A 19,743-nucleotide genomic window follows, 5' to 3' on the forward strand; every position below is an offset into this window, starting at 1 on the left:
AGGTGATAGGTATATCTCCATATTAAATTAAATAAATGAAAAGGTCTCAAGTTGCACTGAATCTCCACAAAAGATTTGCCACTGCATATCTTTTTGATGGCTTCCTCTGTAGCCTAGAAAGCTGTTGATAATCCAGAGCAGAATAGCAATAAATTCCATCTTTCTCTAAAATTACTCATTTGTTTTATATTGTTCCAGTCCTTACAAAAATGGCTCATCGGTGGTCATTCTGCCCGAAATATATTCATTTGGAACACTAGCTTTTAGCAAAAGACTCCCTGGATCAGTCAGCACCAAGAGGTGGCTGCATAATGGAGCAGGATGAATTTGGCAAAGCCAGTAATTTGAAGACATGACTTCCTTCTGCAAGTAGTGGGAGACGACTTGTATTTCAGACCCAAAGCAAGGAACCGATCCCAAATTCACACACGGCACTCGCGTAATTGAGTTAAATATATAGACTTTCCTGAAAGAAAAATACCCCTTGTAAATTCTTCCTGCACGTTATGAATAAAGGCTGAGAGACCATCTTTAACTCCTTTAGTGGTGAACTCATCCTACATCAAAGTTCAAGTGAAACAGTTGCATTAAGTCAATTTCTCTTTGGTAGAAAACTGTTCTTTAGCATTTTCTTTTCACTCGTTCTTGGCTGTATTGGCAGCTATATAAAGGAGTCCACTATGCAGTTATACTGCAGTACTTTTATCACAATATATGCTTTATATCCAGCACCCCGGGGACCAGGAGGTACCAGATAATCAAATTTACCAGTTACGGGAGTTGGGCTGCTGGCCCCAGCAGGCTGCCATCCCCCCAGGCCTGCTTTTGCCAGTCCCGTGCGTGCTGGCCCTGGCTCTGCAGCGACTGGTTCTGTGGCCTTTTACCTCCAGCCCGAGTTGGACAGTCACTAGCAGAACAGATGCCAGTTAACAGAGTGCTGGTTATCTGAATTCCAGATAACACAGCTTTTACTCTATTACTGATTATTTGTGGTATCCCCATGTCACGGTACCCCATGTGAGCTGGGTGAGTGCTGTTGGGTCTGTCTTGGATATATGGTTAGTTGAGACAGATGAGCCCAAACATCTACACCACAGTTTAGCAGCCCCTTATCCTGAGTCATGTGAGGCCAGCTGCAGGCATCTGATTGCAGTGTAGGCATACCGTGAGAGCTGGGAAAAGAGCCCAAGTACCCTACTTCAAATCCTTTCAGAAGTGGAGTACGGGGAATGGGGAAGGAGTTTGGTAAGCTCTTTGGAGAGAGAAAATAAACAAATGCTACTCTAATCATACATTGGAGATTAGAATTTTAAATTGTTTCTCAGTGACTTGTTTTGTTGCATTGCACAAGTGAGAGAGCCATTGAGAGCCATTTCTTTTGCCCTGTGAATACATGAGTGACCAGAATACTTCATGGTAGCAACGTGGTATAAACCCAAGTCAGAGGAGAGTCCCGCGAATCCAATTTCTCTGGCTGATAAGGACTCTTCTGAGCTGTGACAGCAAAAGCAGATTTGCTTTTGTGATGTAAATTAAGCTGAGATGATCAAACTCATTGCATGCAATAACATAAACTGGAGTCGAGAACTGGATCCTTCTTTCAAACCTTATCTGGGTGACCTGTTTAACCCCCCTTTTTTCCTCCTGGCAGTTCTGATAACTTTGTGGATTTCTTTGGAATTCACAAAACACACTCACCTGCAGCATAAAACAGCAAGCAGAGAGAGGTAATTATTTTCCTATGTGTTACTGTGCACTAAATAGTTCTGCGAAGCATTGATTAAATCCTTGTGAAGATAGAAAAATCAAAAAAGTGAACAAGGGATTACATGAATGATAGGGAAAAATTAAATGGTCTTGCTGTTGTCATTTAATGGGAATCTCTAGACTGTGCCTACAATAACTTTTGGGGGAAAAAACCTACACATATAAGTATTTTTCAAACTGAAACCAGATGAGGGAATCATAGCCTGTTTTTCTTTGTGGGAGGCTATGTTTTCATGGTCTGCAAGTAACTGGAGGCACATTAAAATCAAATTTGGCTTTCAAGGCTGGTCCTTCCTATCTTTTTGCAGGAAGGGCCAACTCACAATGTTATGAATTTCAGATTGTCCTAGGGTGGAGGGATTCTTTGGAGGAGGAGCTGGCGATTTCAAAGGAGGAAAGTTAAGTATTCAGGCAAAGTGCAAGAGGAAAGTTGGGGAAGCCCAAAATCTGCCTCAAGCTATCCCTTCCCAGCTTTTCATTCCCACTTATTGCTGCTGCTGTCGCAACTACACACAAAAGACTTGGAGGCAATTCTCAGTGCAGGTGAAGTGTCTGATCCCTGCCACAAGGAGTTGACAAATAAATCTCGGTCATGATGCAATGAGAAGGTGACAAGGCACTGGGGACATGAAGAAAACAGGACTAACTCCAGTAAACCAATAAGAAAAAGCAATGCTTCAGGAATGGCTGGGGTGGCCCAGGTTGGAACACAGAAGGTTTTCAATGTAAGAAAATAAGTCTGTAGAATGTAAAAACTTTATTATCAGTGTGTAAGTGTGAATACGCAGACATAAAAACAGTAACATACTTAAACATTTTTGATAGGATGGATGAGCTTGAGACCCAGCAGCTGATCATGCTGCACACCCCCCTGTGAAATTTGGGCCCGCCCCCCACTTTGTGCACCACTGACATGCGGGGGGGTCTATAGATGAAAAGTGCTAGAAAAGAGCTAGATTAGATTGTTCTGTCAATGCATGGATGATATGATCTCTTAATTTGCAGTCCTTTTGCTGAAGCAAAGTGGGCAAGAGTTTGGCATTTATGTTATGCAAGACAAGGTGACGAGACACTGGGGACAGGATTGATAAATGTAATTTGTGCTGTTTCTTCAAAAAATGATAGCCCGCTCAATAGGTGCAGGTATCAGACATGTCAGTTACCATATATGCATGCATGCTCTGGTACTCACTAGTGACCACATGCACGTGACCTGGTTTAGCCTCCAAATTAACAGCCGTCTCTAGACCATGTTTAAATATTCACAAGCTATTGTTGTGGTTCCTTCTGGACAAATATACAGTCTGCTACAAAGAATATAAGCTTCTAGAACCTACTGTATGTTTACAACAATCTGCGATTTAAAAAATAAATAAATGAAAGCCAGCCAAACAAAGATGTGTAACCTGTAAAAGTGTTATAGGGTTAGATACCCATTTTCTGATGGAGGGGTTTGGTAACAGGGCAGGGGACAGAAATATAAGGAATAATTGTTTTTGGGCCTAGAACCAGGAAAACTACTTTTCCAAATTAATCCAGGGAGAGCCATGAATCCACAGTATTTCATATCACACTTCATAAAACTCCAGTCATAATCCATAAAACTGACATTATTAGATTAAAAACCTCAGTTCCTCCTATAAGGAGCTCGCTCATTAGACATGCTGTAGTTTTATAACCTTAAAGTTCCTACCCAATTACCATGATTAATACTGTGCTTTAATAAAAAAAAATCACCACAGGGGTTTGTACCATCTGTTTGTTATAATTGTGCACTTCAATATTGTCCAGCAGAAAAGAGGTGGACATTTAGTAAATACAAGTCAAGCACCAGGCTAAAGATGCCACAGGACATCAGTACAGAAGTCGAAAAGGAGAGGAAGCAATTTACTATTCTTGATTGTAGTGTATAGGTTTTTTTGTGAGGCTTAAATAGTGTAAAAGCATGTATTGTTCATTATGGAGGATGCATGTTGAACTACGATCTTTACACATATAGTGGCAAAGGGATAATTGTCTCATCTTCTCATAGGTGGAATAAGAGCTATATAGCATTTTTCTTAGCATTGCCCAGACTGATCTGTCACATAACATAACCTCTTTGCAGAAGTGGCCCGGAAGGACATCCAACAAGTATGGAATTGGAAGAAGTGACCTTTTCATTGTTGGCTTAATTGACTTTCAAGTGGAAGTTGTTGTTTTTTTGGCCAACCTCAGGATTAAATTGTTTTTGTGACAATACCACCCCCCCCTTGCCAAAAAGAGTATGATATTAACCACTTACTGAATTTGTTCATTGATGCCTTTATATTCATCAACTACTCAGTTGTGATCCCTAAGATTCAACTTGAGTAACTCAAGTTAAAAATTTGTCAGGTTCATAATTCCACCCACAGACCAAAATAAAGCCAAACTTACATTATTTTTGAATCCTGCAATTTTTGAGGGTTGGTGGAAATAAGATATCTTAGCTCCTGACTTCCAAGCAGTAAAGAGAGGTGAATCACTACTGAAAGAAAAATACATGTAACAGACCACCCAGTTGCTACTTATAAAGCTGTAAAGTGATCCTGTGTCAAACTGGCAAACGAGAGACTTATTTTCTTAATACTACCACAATGGTGCAAGGAAAATCAAATAAAAATGAACAAGGTTTCCTAACAAAGTAGCTATGTGAGAAATACATTAATTAATTTAGGTTGATTAATATGCATTGAACTTAAAGCTAAACTATCCATGCATCAGAATGAGAATTACGTGCGTATTTGCTGCTTTGAGTTCTGCATATTATATCCCGGGAACTTGCATATGTATGTCATTCAGAACCAAGTGTTTATTTTTTTAAATAATTCCATGTCATTATCCAACATGAGCTAAGAAAAGTGATTTTGTTTACCAAATAACAGCTAAGACTTTTTCAGCTCTTTCCTTTAGGATTCTGTGGCATTGTTCCTTGAATGTCCTGCCAGCATTTTCAAACATTGCAACTTAACAGATCTATGCCAAAGTCAGAGAAACAAATGACGTGATTTTGTTTTTGTTTTAACGAGTAAAGTGAAATTATTGTACGAGCACATCAGCTGAAAGGCCTCTGACCATAAAATACATGTTTTATTAATGTTTTGATGATGAAATAGCATTTTGGAGACCACCAGTAATGCTAGAAAGTACAGTTCCAAGGGAAGACTGAGTATGCAAAACAGGAGAACTTGTATCGGAAATAAAAAAGCCAGACTGGATGAGCACACCAGAGGACAGGGAAAATCAGGGGACTAGTAATAGGCTATTCAGATCATTCTGACTGTGATGGTTTTATGGTGAAAATGCTGGATTGGTATTCAGAAGATCTGGTTTCTGGCCCTGATACAAATTCCTTGAGGGAGCCCTTAATTGTCTTTTACCTAAGTTTCCCATATGTAAAATGAAGGTAATTCTAATTTCTCCAACCCTTTGTCTTGTGTATTTCCTTTGTAAGCCCCTCAGATCAAGTATAAGGTCCGTGCAATAGGGCTTCCAGCTTACTTGGAACCTCTAGGTGCTTGTGGAGAATGATTTAATGATAATAATGACTTCTAGGTCACCTGTTCAGATCCACTCCACAAGTCAATTGTGTCCATCTGATGATGCTTAAATAGCCATCTAACATGGTCACACTCCTTGTCACTGAACACACCTACACCCCTTGTCACTAACTGGAACCTTTTTTAGACACTCTCCAGAGAGGCCTGAGAATTGAACGGGCCTTGAAAACAACCTCCCCCCCCCCAAATAATCTGTCTCCACAAGGATTTAGGTCTGTTGGCAGGGCAGTGTGAAAGTATCTTCAAAAGCGCTATCTGCATGTTTTGAGATGTGGTGTTGATGTGATGCAACGAGGGTTTTCCAGTCTCGAGAGCGCATACTTGGACCACCATGCAAATTGTGCTCTCAAATGGTGAGAATACGATCCACAGGAAGATGGAGTATGGCAGCATGAATAGAGAAATGTGCTTAAAAATAACAGTCCCAATCGAAGTTATAATTTTCAAGGGTAGAGGAAAATTCTCTTTAGCTAATTTCAGGTCTGAGTGACTTTATTACATTGGGGCATTCTTCAAGGCATAATAATGAAGTCAACTTTATAACCTTTATTTTTTATGGGTAAAAAAGTGGGGCTGAGCTTTTTGTTCTGTTTTGATTTTTGGTGGTATTCAAGGATCAGCTAGTTAATTAGCATAAATAGAGCTAAATCCTAAGGAGATGACTAACAGGACAAGAATCCAAATCAGTTCTAAACAGGCATCATCTGCTCTTTTTTATGGAGTCCTATAAATTGTTTTATGCCAACACGCTAAATCATTTATAACATGTTCAGTTTTGATGAACTGGCTGGGCAGTTCAGCCAGGCAATCAGTCCCATGAAAACCCAGATGTGTCTTAATGGCAACTCTGTTGTGATTGGCTCCATGTATCGTGTTATGCTGGCATATGAGCAAAATTGTTATGTCGGTTCTGTATCTGGTGTGAATCCATGTCAGCAAAGCTGGATTTGCAATGATTGATTCTTGCAGAGGAATATGGAACAATTAAATACTGTCAGTGCTGTATGCTGAGGAACACACATGTTGTATAGGAGAGTGAATCGATGCACTTAATGGCATCTTCCAGTAGCAATAAGTCTCTAGATTGTGTTGCAACAAATCTCCTGCTGATGTAAACAGGCGTACCAATGACTTCAGTGCAGCACCCCACACAAACTGAATGTGTGGCCTTCTTACCCCCTTTTACTTTTATGGTGAGGATATAGTTATTGTCTGCAATGATGGATAGCCAGAACTCCAGTTTGGATTGTCTTGAGGCAAATAATAGGAGTTGCCCGAGTGGATCAGAGCCAATGTCCACCTAGGCCAGCAGCAAGTGCAGGGGTGGGCAATCATTTTTGGTGGGAGAGAAGAGCTGCGCGGGGGTAGGCAGGGGCGAGGATGGAACTCTGGCTGGGGCGGAGCTGGACTGTGTGTGGAGCTGGAGCTGGAACTGTGGCTATGGTGGAGCTGGGTTGTGGGAAGAGCACAGCTGGGAGGGGCTCGTCTGGCCCAGGCTCCATGGTTTCCTCTCTCCCCTTTCCTTCCCCCCTCAGCCCCACGGTTTGGGGACTACTGCCACAGATCGCTGTCTGAGAAGTCTGGCTGTTGATGATGGAGATTGGCGCTTGTAGATGGGTTGCCCCATCAGTCCCACCACCTCAACGTACAAGGTGAACTCCATGTGTGAAGCAGATTCCTCCTTCTGTACGTGGTGTTACTCTGGCAAACTTCTGTTCACTTCACCAGGAATTAAGGGTTCATTTGTAGACTATTGCACCTGTATTGAATGTGGTGGTGTTCTAAACAGATTTGCGTGAACCCGTACAAAGTCTGTGTGAACGCCCTTGTTTGGGTTTAATTCAGGCCTGCTTCAGTTTAGCGTAAGTTAACTAGGAACAGGTTTAAGATAAACCACAATAAGGCTTTAAAATAAGAGTATGCACACACGGGTTAGAAGAGCCCATTATGAAATATTCATTGTCCATGTAGATACTTGTCAAGTATAACCCTCTAACCCTCTCTTTGGTGAGCTGAGATGGAATTGGGAGCATGCTCACTGCTCAGTAGTGTATAACAGCGCAAAAGTTCTGCCTTCATTGACAGCTGGATCCTCCCAATAACAATGGGGACTTGAGAGTAGGTAGCAATAATTACGACTGAGAAATTGTCCCAAGGGTTCTGTGGTATGTGGCAGGAATGGCTTCACGTTTTGATTCATCGTTCACCCTGAAAGGAGATGTAGCTACATCTTTTCTGTGGCTGATCCGTGAACTGACTGGTGCTGGATGAGAGAATTTGAGAGACATTGGGAGGTCAATAACGTCTAGCAGGATTACCAGCACTTCCACTGCTGACTGGGCACTTAGAAGACAGTTAGGTGTAAATTACAGATAAATAACAGCATAGAACACTGAGAACCATGACTGGTGGCTGTAAACAAACTTCACGAGACGCTGGGAAACTTGACCACTCCCATGGTAAGTGGTTGTCCAGCTAACTAAAATCGTGCCAGATTACCAATTTTGCCAGCTGAGAAAGTTCCGGGTTAGAGAGGTCCAATCTGTAATAAGAGGGATGTCTCAATCCTTTCTCAAGTATACAACTTTTTACAGTCTTCAAGAGTTTTCACATATTCTCATGTTTTCTGTTCTGTGTTACACATGCAACATCCTCCTCAATGGGCAAGAAAGGCAAAAACAAAAAACATCTCTTAGAAAAACCATGTTGATATTTAAGGGTCTATTCTTTAATTAGAAGCACCAAAGGTTTCCCCAAGAGTTTTTTCACAGGCATATGGGTGTAATCAGGATGAAACCACATAGACAAGACTCCTAGAACCAAATAGCATAATCATAGAAGGGAGCAGGAAAATGAGATTACCATGCACAGGAGATGCTTTTCGTAATGTAAAGCAGTGGCAGAACTCACTTTGAGTATCCAGGGGAGCATGTTTGGGCCTCTGGCATGGATGCTGGAATTGGGGGTGCTCATGCATCCCCTCGCTTGATGTCGTTTCCATTATATGCAAAGTTTGCAGCTGGGTTCAGTGACTCTCAGCACCCCCCTTTAGACATTGTCACTGTGCTTTTGGCCTATATTGTGATGGGCATTATTGTTTTGCCGTGTCCTGGATAATCTCAGACAAGAGGAAGTTCAGCAGAGAAAGATGAGCAGGAGAATGATAATGTGCCGTCCAATTTCTCGTCTCATTGCCCTAGCACAACTGGGTGGATGTAAATAGCTTCGGAGAAAGAACAGTACCCCCTGTTTTTTCAAGCACTAATTATGGTATACGCTAGGTATGGAATTACAGTACACTTTCCTTATAAGTGGTCACCCCAAGGAGAACAAGAGGTTACTTACCAGGGACTGTAGTTCCTGAGGCCATTCTTGAGCCCTCTGGAAAGCTGGAATAATTGCTGCAGGAACGCCCTTGAGTGTCCAAGATTGTATGAAAGAAGTGCCATCCACAGGCATCTCAGTTCCTCCTCCGTGACTGTAAGAGGAGGAGTCTCAGCTATTGCCTGGCTGTCTGACATGCCAGACTCCCAGCTAACCCTTTTTCATAACATTCCTTCCCCCCACACATACATGTATCCTTTTATTGTGGTGTTTTGTTGCTGTAGTATTGCAACTATCAGTCTGTGCCAATGTGAGCTTGGGTCCCCCATTAAAATCACCTCAGGGCATAGTCCCTCTGGAGCCAGGAAACAGCACGAGAGGAACCCCCTATGAAGTGCAAAGGTTCCTGGCACAAATATTTATCAATATTTGTAAAGTAATTTTTAAAAAATGGAGTCACTTCTTATTTCGATGAACATGAGCAGGTAAAAGCCCCTTTGGCACGGTATTGTTTGGCCCTGTCTTTAGGATCCATCAGCAATGGCAGGTGAAACGAGGTTTCAGAATTGAGGATGGCCACAATGGCCTCAGAAGTTTCTCTATAGGCTGATGGGGTTTATTTAGATTCCAAGATCTTTTGTTGTAGTTGTACAGTCTCAGACCAGTCATTGCAGCTGTATTTGCCATGGCACCGAGCCTTGTTTCACAAGAACAAACCATTGTGCAGTGTGGACTCTTCTTTTCCTCCACACTTTCAATGCATTGCTCTGCCTAAACTCACAATTACCCAGTGCTTTCATTCTTTCCTACTTAGGTGGTCTTAATTATCAGTGGGAACCTGAGCTTCCTCAACTGGTTAACCATCATACCCAGCATTGCCTGTTTTGATGACAGCTGCTTGGGATTCCTATTCAGTTCCAAAGAGGGAGGTGTGAAGGACCAAGTGTTGAAAATACAAGCCAAACAGGCAGAAGGACAGACACTTCCTTTGAGATACGGTAGGTCATTCCCAGGAGGAATACATCCTTATCTACCTAGTGCTGTTAGCATTTTCATTCCAACCTCAGCCCCTGGCCTGGTGGGGAACTTGGACAAGCATCTTTGCTCATGGTGGGTTGTACCTGCTCTGTCGACTTCAGGAGTATTTTCAGGTGCTATTCCACATCAGAAGAGGCACAAGAGATATTTAAGTAAGCAATATATAGGTGGAAAACTTGCCTCTGCTGAAGTCAATGAACTCCCATTGACTTATCATAGAATCCTCATACTGGAAGAGACCTCAGGAAGGCATCGAGTCCAGCCCCCTGCTGAAAGCAGGAATAACCCTAATTAAATCACCCCAGCTAGGATTTTGTCAAGCCAGGACTTAAAAACCTCTACGGATGGAGCTTCCACCACCTGTCTTGGAAACACGTTCCAGTGCTTCACAACCCTCCTAGGGAAATAGTTTTTCCTAGTGTCCAACCTAGACCTTCCCGCTGTAACTTGAGACCATTGCTCCTTGTTCTGCCATCTGTCACTACTGAGAACAGCCTCTCTCCATCCTCTTTAGAACCCCCTCCAGGAATTTGAAGGCTGCTATCAAACTGCCCCTCAGTCTTCAATGGGACTGGCATTTCACTGATATTTTTTGCCATTTAAACATGGACAAAGATTTTTACATTTTTCGTACTTGGAACTTTGCAGCATTAGGAGCCTTGACACAATGAACGTAATAGCTGTGTCCACTTGTCTTTAGACTATTTAGATATCCTAATGGTTTCAACATCAGCAGAACATTTTGGTTCTGTAATAAAATCAGTATTCTTATGTAGTGTCAAACAAAAAAAATAGGGGGGAAGCAAACAAAATCTCTTCTCGCAAATACATAATTTTTAAAGAGTGGTACTATCAGACTGTGAAGAATGCTGAGCTTGTTTAAGCATCAAGAACTTGGCTGTCAAGTTGTCTTGGACCTATAGTTTAACCAACAGGTATCACATGAAAAAGCAAACAGAAGTTTTATTAACCTGAAAAAAAGACCCAACAAAGCATGTGGCTAACGTACACTGCTAAGATTAACAAAAAAAAAGAAAAAAAATCATCCCCAACAAGAACTGACAGCACCAAGAGAAGTGGGATTTGTTTACAGGGGACTGGGTAACAGATGTAGAGCTGTTTCTGGTATTTCTATAAGCAACATGTAAGCAACAAATTGAACATAATATCCACATCAGTTACAGATGCTTGTTTTTTAAATATACCAACTGTCCATCAGAAAGACAAAAGAATGTTTACAAGATAAAACGCCTGCCTGGAGTCCTTTTGAAGCAAGCCCAATCCACCCCTCCAAATTATGTCCTTTATTAAACGGAAGTGTTTAGTTTCAGTTATGCTAGTAAAATTTCCTTACACTTTCTATGCATTTAGTTTAAATATTTTACTAGAAAAATTCTCTTTAGTTGCAGCATTTCAGTTCCAAGTAGCTTTCTGCCAGGGCTGGTAAATGCAGTGATCCGAGCAGTGCTAGAGATTTCGTGTTGAGTTGTGTTTTTCAGTCACTCTGAGTAAACCTATTCCTGGTTTGCTGGAGAAGAGACAGAAAAGTGTTTCTTCAATTCCCTGGTCTGTGGATCACTTGGAGAATAAGAAATCCTCTTGTGACTCAACTTCCCAGCCTTACCCCAGGACATTCTCTCACAGGTTCCCACAGACCACAAGTTAAGCGTTACTTAGCGTATGTCTTCACTATGGGCTGGATGGATGGGCAGCGATTGATAGTGTAGGAGTCAATATATCAAGTCTAGTATAGACATGATAAATCAACCCCTAAGCACTCTACTGTCAACCATGCTACTCCATTAAATGAGATGAGTAAGCAGAGTGGACGACAGAGCATCAGCTGTTTAAATAAGCATCCCATTCCTGCAGAGATAGAAGGAAAGCTACATGTATTTGCTTTGACTCATCTGCACAAAAACCCTTTGGAGACAGCCTTTGCTTATTTGTCTGATTATAATAACTTTAGATTCTCTTCAGAATGAAATACCACATTTTATCTTGTGCAACGCCAGTCTGATTTGCACTGCCCATCATGAAAGCCAAAGCACCTCACAACATCAAATAAGGCAACTCTGAAGTTGAAAATATAGCCAAAGGAAAGAGAAGTGTACAAAGACAGTAGCCAGGGAAAGAGAGTTGTTGTGTCAGAGGCAGGAAGATACAGAAAAGCAAATTCCAGTGGTAAGAGCGGCAGAGGGGTGGTGTTTCTTGTACCCAGTGGTGAAAAGGGACAAAGAAAAGCCAGGGGTTAGGAACCATAAAGAGGGATGGAGAGGGTTTAAGATCAGCTGGCGAGAGTCCATGGAGAGCCTTAAAGACAAGGAGGACAATTTTGAACAATGTCTAAATGCCAACTGTGGGTTTTTTTCCTACACTAAAACTGTTATAGCAACGAAGGGTCCTGTGGCACCTTATAGACTAACAGAAAAGTTTTGAGCATGAGCTTTCGTGAGCACAGACTCACTTCATCAGATGCATCAGGTGCGTCTGATGAAGTGAGTCTGTGCTCACGAAAGCTCATGCTCAAAACTTTTCTGTTAGTCTATAAGGTGCCACAGGACCCTTTGTTGCTGTTACAGATCCAGACTAACACGGCTACCCCTCTGATACTAAAACTGTTGTTATTCTAACACTTTAGACATTTTTGTTTTAGCCCCTTCTCAGACTATTTAGAGAGAGGCAGATCTTTGGAGAGATGTTACATGGCCTACTGGATTTGTTTGGTTACGTGCAAGAATTCCTCCAGATTTCACTTAAATGGGAACTGACACCAACCGTTCGCCGTCTTTGGAAATTTCCAGCCAGGTGATGGGAAAGGGTTGTAGGCAGTGTTCCATGAGGACACTGACAATGAGGAGTTTCAAACAGCGAAGTCACTTCCTTTCTGGTTCTGCTTGTGTTCTAAACAGGCTGCTACATCCGCAAAGTGGTGAACATCTCATTTGGACTCCTGATCGTGTACCTCAGCATTCCTGTTGTTCTCAACCTGCTTAATTCCAGACAAGTCATGAACACCTCATTCAACCCGCTCCGGATAGTTAACACATACGGCGCTTTTGGAAGGTACTGATCGTTTGAATAGACCCATGCTGCATCCATTCTGTTCTTCTATCGATGGCATGAAATATAGTCAGTTAGCCAGACCTTGTGTCTTATCACTTTTTTTAATCCTTCTCATAGCTGATGGGTTCAGAGTAGCTGATCTTTGGGACTGGGGAAAAAGTGTGTGTGTAAAGGAGTGATCGCAAAATCCTCTCCTACTGTATAATAATTAGTTTGATTATAATTTTGCTTTAAATTTATAACTGTTCTTAAGAGGCAAAATACATCAGGTATAAAAACACAATGTAGATATCCGTACAAGGTAAGGTTTCCTATGGGTCATATTCAGAGTGACTTTTTTTCTCTCTCAAACATGTGCTTGTGTTTGTGTAAGTTCCTCTAGTTGGAAAAGTCTCCTCCATGAACCTGACTTTTCTTTCCTCTCTGGCAGGAGGCAAGTCATAAGGATGGCCCTGAAAATGAGGCTTCTACGTGATAGCAAACAGGGCTCTGCATTAGGCTGTTAGGCTGCACATGTCCACATAGGCTAAACGCTTACCATGGCTTTCAGCCACATTGAACCTGTTCCTCTGAGATGGGCACTTGCTGTTTTTGTGGCGGTGCCTGAAGAGTGGGGAAGGAGAAGACCCTCAATGTAGCACGTGCAGCCTCTTTTTGGTGCTTTGATATTGCAATAGCATTGCAGGGGCCGACTGGTCATGTGGCCGCGTTGTGCTAGACTAGATCAGTAGACATTCCCTTCCTTGAAGACCTTGTAATCTGCATGGATGAGACAGGAACAGGGGGAAGAAAGGTGTGTGAAACAGCAGAACAAGGGTTTACAAGCATCATGTTAGCGCCACAGTTATTATGCTTGAAGGCACCTCATGCTGACCTGGGACTGAATCTGTTTAGGTTCCCACAGCCCACCCATCAAAGGCAGCAACCTGTCCAAGGCAGAGAGCCGAAATTTGACGTTTTGACTTCTACATGTGGTCCAAGTGCTGCTGATGCTGTTTAAAGCCACTAATAGTGTTACTTACAACAGCTTCATTAATAAATTAATGAAGATGCAGAGCGTTATCGTTTAGGTTGTGTTTGGTAGCATTAGCTGGTCTTTTGTTAATCCACTGGCAGCGAGGCTTTGAGCAAGCTCCCAGCTGCATGGGGAAGGAGGGACGGTGCTGAGCTCCCACCTTGCGTGCCAATGAAATCGACTTGCATGCCACTCTTGGCACCCGTGCGGGGGGTGCTGACCCCTGACATATTGGGTCGTGACAAGCCATAAACATTTACAAATGGGTGCTGAGCCCCAAAATGTTGCTGTAGAAGCCTGAGCTAAAAGACAGGAATGATGTCAGTGGACTGTAAATCAGACTCCAGGTGAAGAGTCATCTGTTATCCAAGGGACATCATAAAAAGGGGAATCCGGGGTTGCGGGGAAGTGGGCACCCAGTGTAACTACCCAGATGTGTCATGTCCTTGTTATAAACATGTAACCTTGTAAAAGCTACATGGTGTTGTCAGCAGTAGAACTGTGCAACATGGGCATAGTCCCCCCCAGCCTTAGAAGTGATTTTTTGCCCACTCTTCAAACAAGCAGATGTTTCAGTTCAAGCTCTGCCGAAAGGGAAGCTTTGAACAAGCATCTTGAAACAAAACCCCCAAACATCGGCACTTTAAATCATAGTTGTGTTTTGTGCAACATGTGGAAGTCCTGTTCTGGGGGAAGGTTGGCAGGAGCAGTTAAGAGCAGTGGGAAGCATTCCCTGTAAGCTGAGTGCATAGGCAGCCTCCCAGGAGAGATGCAGGGCTGTCCAACTGATGAGCAGAGGGCCACAGCCAGCAGCATGTGTCTATGGTGGTGCACTTCCGCACACAACTTGGTGCACGTATCAAACTTATTCCCTGCATGTATGGAAGAAACTAGAGGGAACACTGGTGATGAGGACGAAATCGTATTAATCCTCACAACTCTACGATTGGTGGAGTCTTGGATTTGTGGGAGTTTTTCTTTTTTCCTCTTCAGTCTAAGGGGTTTTGGTTTTTTTTTTTCAACTGTTACCAGAACCGAAACAGCACGTGATGAAATGCTGCTGTAACATGTTTGTAATTCCAGCCTATGTAAACCGATAAAAAGAGGATCACAGCTCATAATGAATATACGTTTATGTGAAACTTGACATATTTTGAATCACACAGTAGGAACATACTTTTATTAGTAATTTGGTGTCCTTGATTTACAGTGTGTTTCTAACCATTGGGCAGCTGGCCACGGCTCATAATTCAGCCTAGGGTATAGTAGAGAGCTTGGCTGAAGAGTTCAGAAATCTATTAAATGGAGGTAACAATTACAAGTTGAAATGAATGGCAGTCTATGAGTTGCAAGCATCTATCGCTGGGAATAAGCAAAGGGGGAGGGAATTACTTGTATGAGCTTTCAGTTTCTTGGGTTGGCGATGGAAGGACTGAGAGGGAAGTTGGACCACTTTGATAGACAGTTGTACAGTTATGTACACGGCATGGCAAACTGAGTGCTCCTTTGTAAAGCAGCGTCACTGACAGATCTGGAGGGGGTGCGGTTGGAAAAGCCCTTGTAGGATGGATTTGACATGGGCACCTTGCTGTAGGTCTCTCTTTGTGGCACAGGACTTGCACTCTGCATTGTCCAAGTGCCTTGCTGTGTGGAGGCTAACAAATCATAAGACCGGGGAGTGCGTAGGACTTGCCATAAGGCAGGGTGGCTCTTATATGTCTGATTAGGCAGAGCAAGCTTGTTTTCCTTTTCTGTTTCTCTCGGCTTCAATTGCTTTAGTTCATAAGCTGCCCTTTCGCCCTCAGCTGGCAAGCCAGCACTCTGTGAGACTTCTCCCGTTAGGATGTCAAAATGCTTGGGCACTTACAAACAGTTGCTAATGCTGCCCCAGGACTCATCTGCCATGGGGTGCATCATCTTTGGCCAGTTTTGTATGCCAGCTGGCTGCCACATTCTAAAGCAGACGTAACCAGTTAACCAGGACACGCTCTGTGTGTATCCTGACATGCTGGAGCCAAGGCTCAGACTGGAACACTAACACTCCATGGCAGGCAACTTTGCCGAGTGAACCCAAAGTAACCAGCAGAACAGGGGCTGTGCAGAGCTTGTCCCAGATCAAAGCCACTCTGCTGATCCTGCGGATGAAGTCTCTCTTGCTGGAGGCCACAGGCTAGGTTTGCGGCAGGATTACATGTAATTTGTGTGCACATTTGTCATAATTGCACATGAAATTACATGTGCAAATACAGGTTGACACACACTAATCCAGCACCCTCAGAACCTGATGGGTGCCGAACCAGAGAGTTTTCCAAACCACAGATTAATATTGTCTAGCAGCACTTCCCAACACTTCCACTTATTGGGCTCTTAAAAAACATTTAGGGGTAGATTAGAGCCAAATAACAGCACAGAACACTGAGAGCCAGGACTGGTACCAGGAAACAAAGTTTATAGCGCCATAGGAGACTTGGTCACATGCATGATAAGTGGTAACCTGACTGACTAAAATCATGCCGAACCATAGATGTTACCAGACCAGGGCATGACGGATTAGAGAGGTTCAGCCTGTACCAAATTTGGGGGTGCCACCAGGGTAATAACTTGTGCTGGTTACGCATGTGCATTTTTGAATATAGGCCAATGTGAAAATCTGGGTGAGTATAAATTCCCTTTGTGATTGACTGAATCTCCGTTATCCAAAAAGTTATGTGATTCCACCATAGAGTGCACTGCCCTTTGACTGTCCAGATGGCTGAGATAAAGGGATGTGCTGGAAACGACAGAAGGAAGAGAGGCTAATCGCATGGTTAGACTTGGATCAAATTCCCTGCTCTGTTTTGTGTGACCTTGGGCATGTCTTAGTTTCCTAGGCAGGGCTTGGTTAGGATAAACACACTGAAGATGGAGAGATGATCAGATGCTGTGTACAAGGTGGAGTCATAGAAGTACCTTGCGTAGACTGTTGCTCAGGAGCCTGTCAAAATTAAAGGCAGGTTAGAAATGTTAGTCTAATGGGGGCAGTCACTGACTGACTGCCAATATCTCTGACTTGGCACAGGCTGAGAAAATAAAACTGCAACAATTGTTTCCCACAGCATCACTAAAGAAAGAACTGAGATCATCTTCCAAGGTACGTCCAGCCTGGACCCCAACGATCCCACTGCGGTTTGGGAGGAGTATGAATTCAAATGTAAGCCTGGGGATTTGAAGAGAAGGCCGTGCCTTATAACACCGTACCACTATCATCTGGACTGGCTCATGTGGTTTGCTGCCTTCCAGGTGTGTACCTCATATGAACCGAGGTTCATGTGTTCTCTGACCCAGAAAGAACAACAGAAATGCAAGGAACAAGCAATATGAAACTGCTGTACTCCTAGAATAGACAAGTACATCAACCATTTTTTCCTGTTTGTTTTAGCTGTTGTAGATGATGGTGGTTAATTTATAGAAATAAGATAATGCGTTGCTTTTATAGAGAGAGGCTTTCCGCTAAGGGTCTCAACATAGCAGTACTACTGTGCATATAAAGTAGTTATCCCCAGTTTATAGACAGGGAAACTGAGGCACATATTGGTTGAGTGACTCTGCCAAGTTCACAGAGGCAAGCAGTGTCTGAGCCAAGGCTACGACCCAGATGTTCTTTTTCTGTGTCCGCTGTGCTAAAAAGTAGAATACATTTACATTGCAAGACAAGTACCAGTTTGTATTTTCTAACGGCTCACAGAGAGAGAATGTCCTCCTCTGAATAATAAGGTGTTTACCAATAGAAGTCACATGGGCCAGTAGAGTAGCATAGTGGACTTTGAGACAGGGATACTGGGGACTAACCCCCATCTCTGCTACTGACTCAGAGTGCAGACAAAGCACTTAACTCCTGTGCAGCCCATTTTCCCCATCCGCAGAGTGGTGGTAATCATACCATTACATTTCATTTCGAAAACACGCTCTCTCCATTTTTGTTTTTTCTGATGATACAATTGCATCATATTTTGCCTTTTCATCCCAAAGGACCCCAAATACTTTTCAAATACTTTGCTTACAGAGACCATTTCTCCCATCACTGAAGTGCACCCACTCCTGCGTTTTTCAGGAAAGCTTCACGGCACTCTAGGCCAGTTAAAAATGATGTTTTATACAGTAGAACTGCAGGGGGATTTAGGTAGGTAGAATGCGATTGCCCAGTTTGGAGCTTTGTCAGAACTAATGGCCTGTGCTCTTACGAAAAACGTGATGAGGTCTTTTATTACCTGAGTAGATGAGCAGTCCAGTGGTTACAAAGAATGTACAGTATCTTCTGTGGATTTATTGCACATGCACATGGGAAAACAAATATTTGAAGCGCTGGTTTAAATTTCTGTTTAAAAATAACTTCCCAACTTGTTTCTGGCGAATTTGAAAAAAATGAGCAAAGCATACTGCAAAAGTCACTCAATAGTTGTTTTTGTGACTGGGAGGAGAGGTACCTCCAACCAAAATATTGTGCAGCCATCCTTCAGGGAATGTACGTACATGTCAATACGGGATCATTTTTTAAATTAAATGGAAAAATGAATGTGGTTGGATAGAGGTTTAAGCTCAGTGGTACATAGGGCTCAGTTTTGGGGTTTTTTTTTTTCCTTATTACTTAGCAATAATAATTGTAAAAACACTTCGAATTTATGTAGATAATGATTTTCACCCAAAGGTCTTCCAGTGTGTTACAAAGTTGAGCAAGTATTACTACTTGTAGGCTACGTCTACACGTGAAGCGTACATCGAAGTAGCCTATTTTGATGTGGTGACATTGAAATAGGCTATTTCGATGAATAACGTCTACACATCCTCCAGGGCTGGCAACATCGATGTTGAACATCGATGTTGCGCAGCACCACATCGAAATAGGCGCTGCGAGGGAACGTCTACACGCCAAAGTAGCACACATCGAAATAAGGGTGCCAGGCACAGCTGCGGACAGGGTCACAGGGCGGACTCAACAGCAAGCCGCTCCCTTAAAGGGCCCCTCCCCAGACACAGTTGCACTAAACAACACAAGATCCACAGAGCCAACAACTGGTTGCAGACCCTGTGCATGCAGTGTGGATCCCCAGCTGCTGCAGCAGCAGCAGCCAGAAGCCCTGGGCTAAGGGCTGCTGCACACGGTGACCATAGAGCCCCGCCGGGGCTGGAGAGAGAGCGTCTCTCAACCCCTCAGCTGATGGCCGCCATGGCGGACCCCACTATTTCGAAGTTGCAGGATGCGCAACAACTACACAGTCCCGACTTCGACGTTGAACGTCGAAGTAGGGCACTATTCCCATCCCCTCATGGGGTTAGCGGCTTCGACGTCTCGCCGCCTAACGTCGATGTTAACATCGAAATAGCGCCCAACACGTGTAGCCGTGACGGGTGCTATTTCGAAGTTAGTGCCGCTACTTCGAAGTAGCGTGCACGTGTAGACACGGCTGTAAAGTAGGAAAACTAAGGCACAGAAGGTTTACATGATTTGCCCAAGGTCCCACAGGGAATCAGTGAAAGTCAAGTCTAGAGCCTAGGCTTGCCGCCTCCTTCCTCCCTTCCATTTCTTGTTTTTGTGGTATATTCATCTGACGGAGCAGGTCTTTGCCTGTGAAAGCTAATGTTCCAAAATACCTGTTAGTCTGTAAAGTGCCACAGGACTTCTCATTGTTTTAGAAGATACAGACTAACATGGCCACCTCTCTGATTCTAGAACCTAGTTTTGTCATCCTGCATTACCTGCTCTTCCTACTAGACTCTAGTGCCCTCTTTCTGCCAAACCTTTTGGACTGAATCTTGAGTTCCTCCTTCCGTTGCAACCCAGACAATTGGTTTGATTGAGAGTTTTGCTGAGTAAGAACTTCAGAATTTCTTCTGGTATCTTCCTCTCCCCATGTCACCTGCAAACAAGTGGTATTATTTTTTTTAGTGGAGAAACTTACAGAATTGGTGCTTGAA

The 19,743-nt window shown here is 43.1% G+C and overlaps 1 protein-coding gene across 2 annotated transcripts in view; it reads left to right on the forward strand.

The window, feature by feature from the left end:
- LMF1 (lipase maturation factor 1) overlaps window positions 1-19,743 on the forward strand; it is a 359,674-nt gene that overhangs the window by 302,666 nt on the left and 37,265 nt on the right. For both annotated transcript variants that reach the window (XM_075010688.1, XM_075010687.1), the window contains 3 exons: window positions 9,487-9,670; window positions 12,623-12,776; window positions 16,887-17,070. In XM_075010688.1, the coding sequence (XP_074866789.1) occupies window positions 9,487-9,670; window positions 12,623-12,776; window positions 16,887-17,070 (522 nt within the window). The remainder of the gene's footprint in view (window positions 1-9,486; window positions 9,671-12,622; window positions 12,777-16,886; window positions 17,071-19,743) is intronic.

This window comes from Carettochelys insculpta, chromosome 16, assembly GCF_033958435.1.
Source record: "Carettochelys insculpta isolate YL-2023 chromosome 16, ASM3395843v1, whole genome shotgun sequence".
Lineage (NCBI taxonomy): Eukaryota > Metazoa > Chordata > Testudines > Carettochelyidae > Carettochelys > Carettochelys insculpta.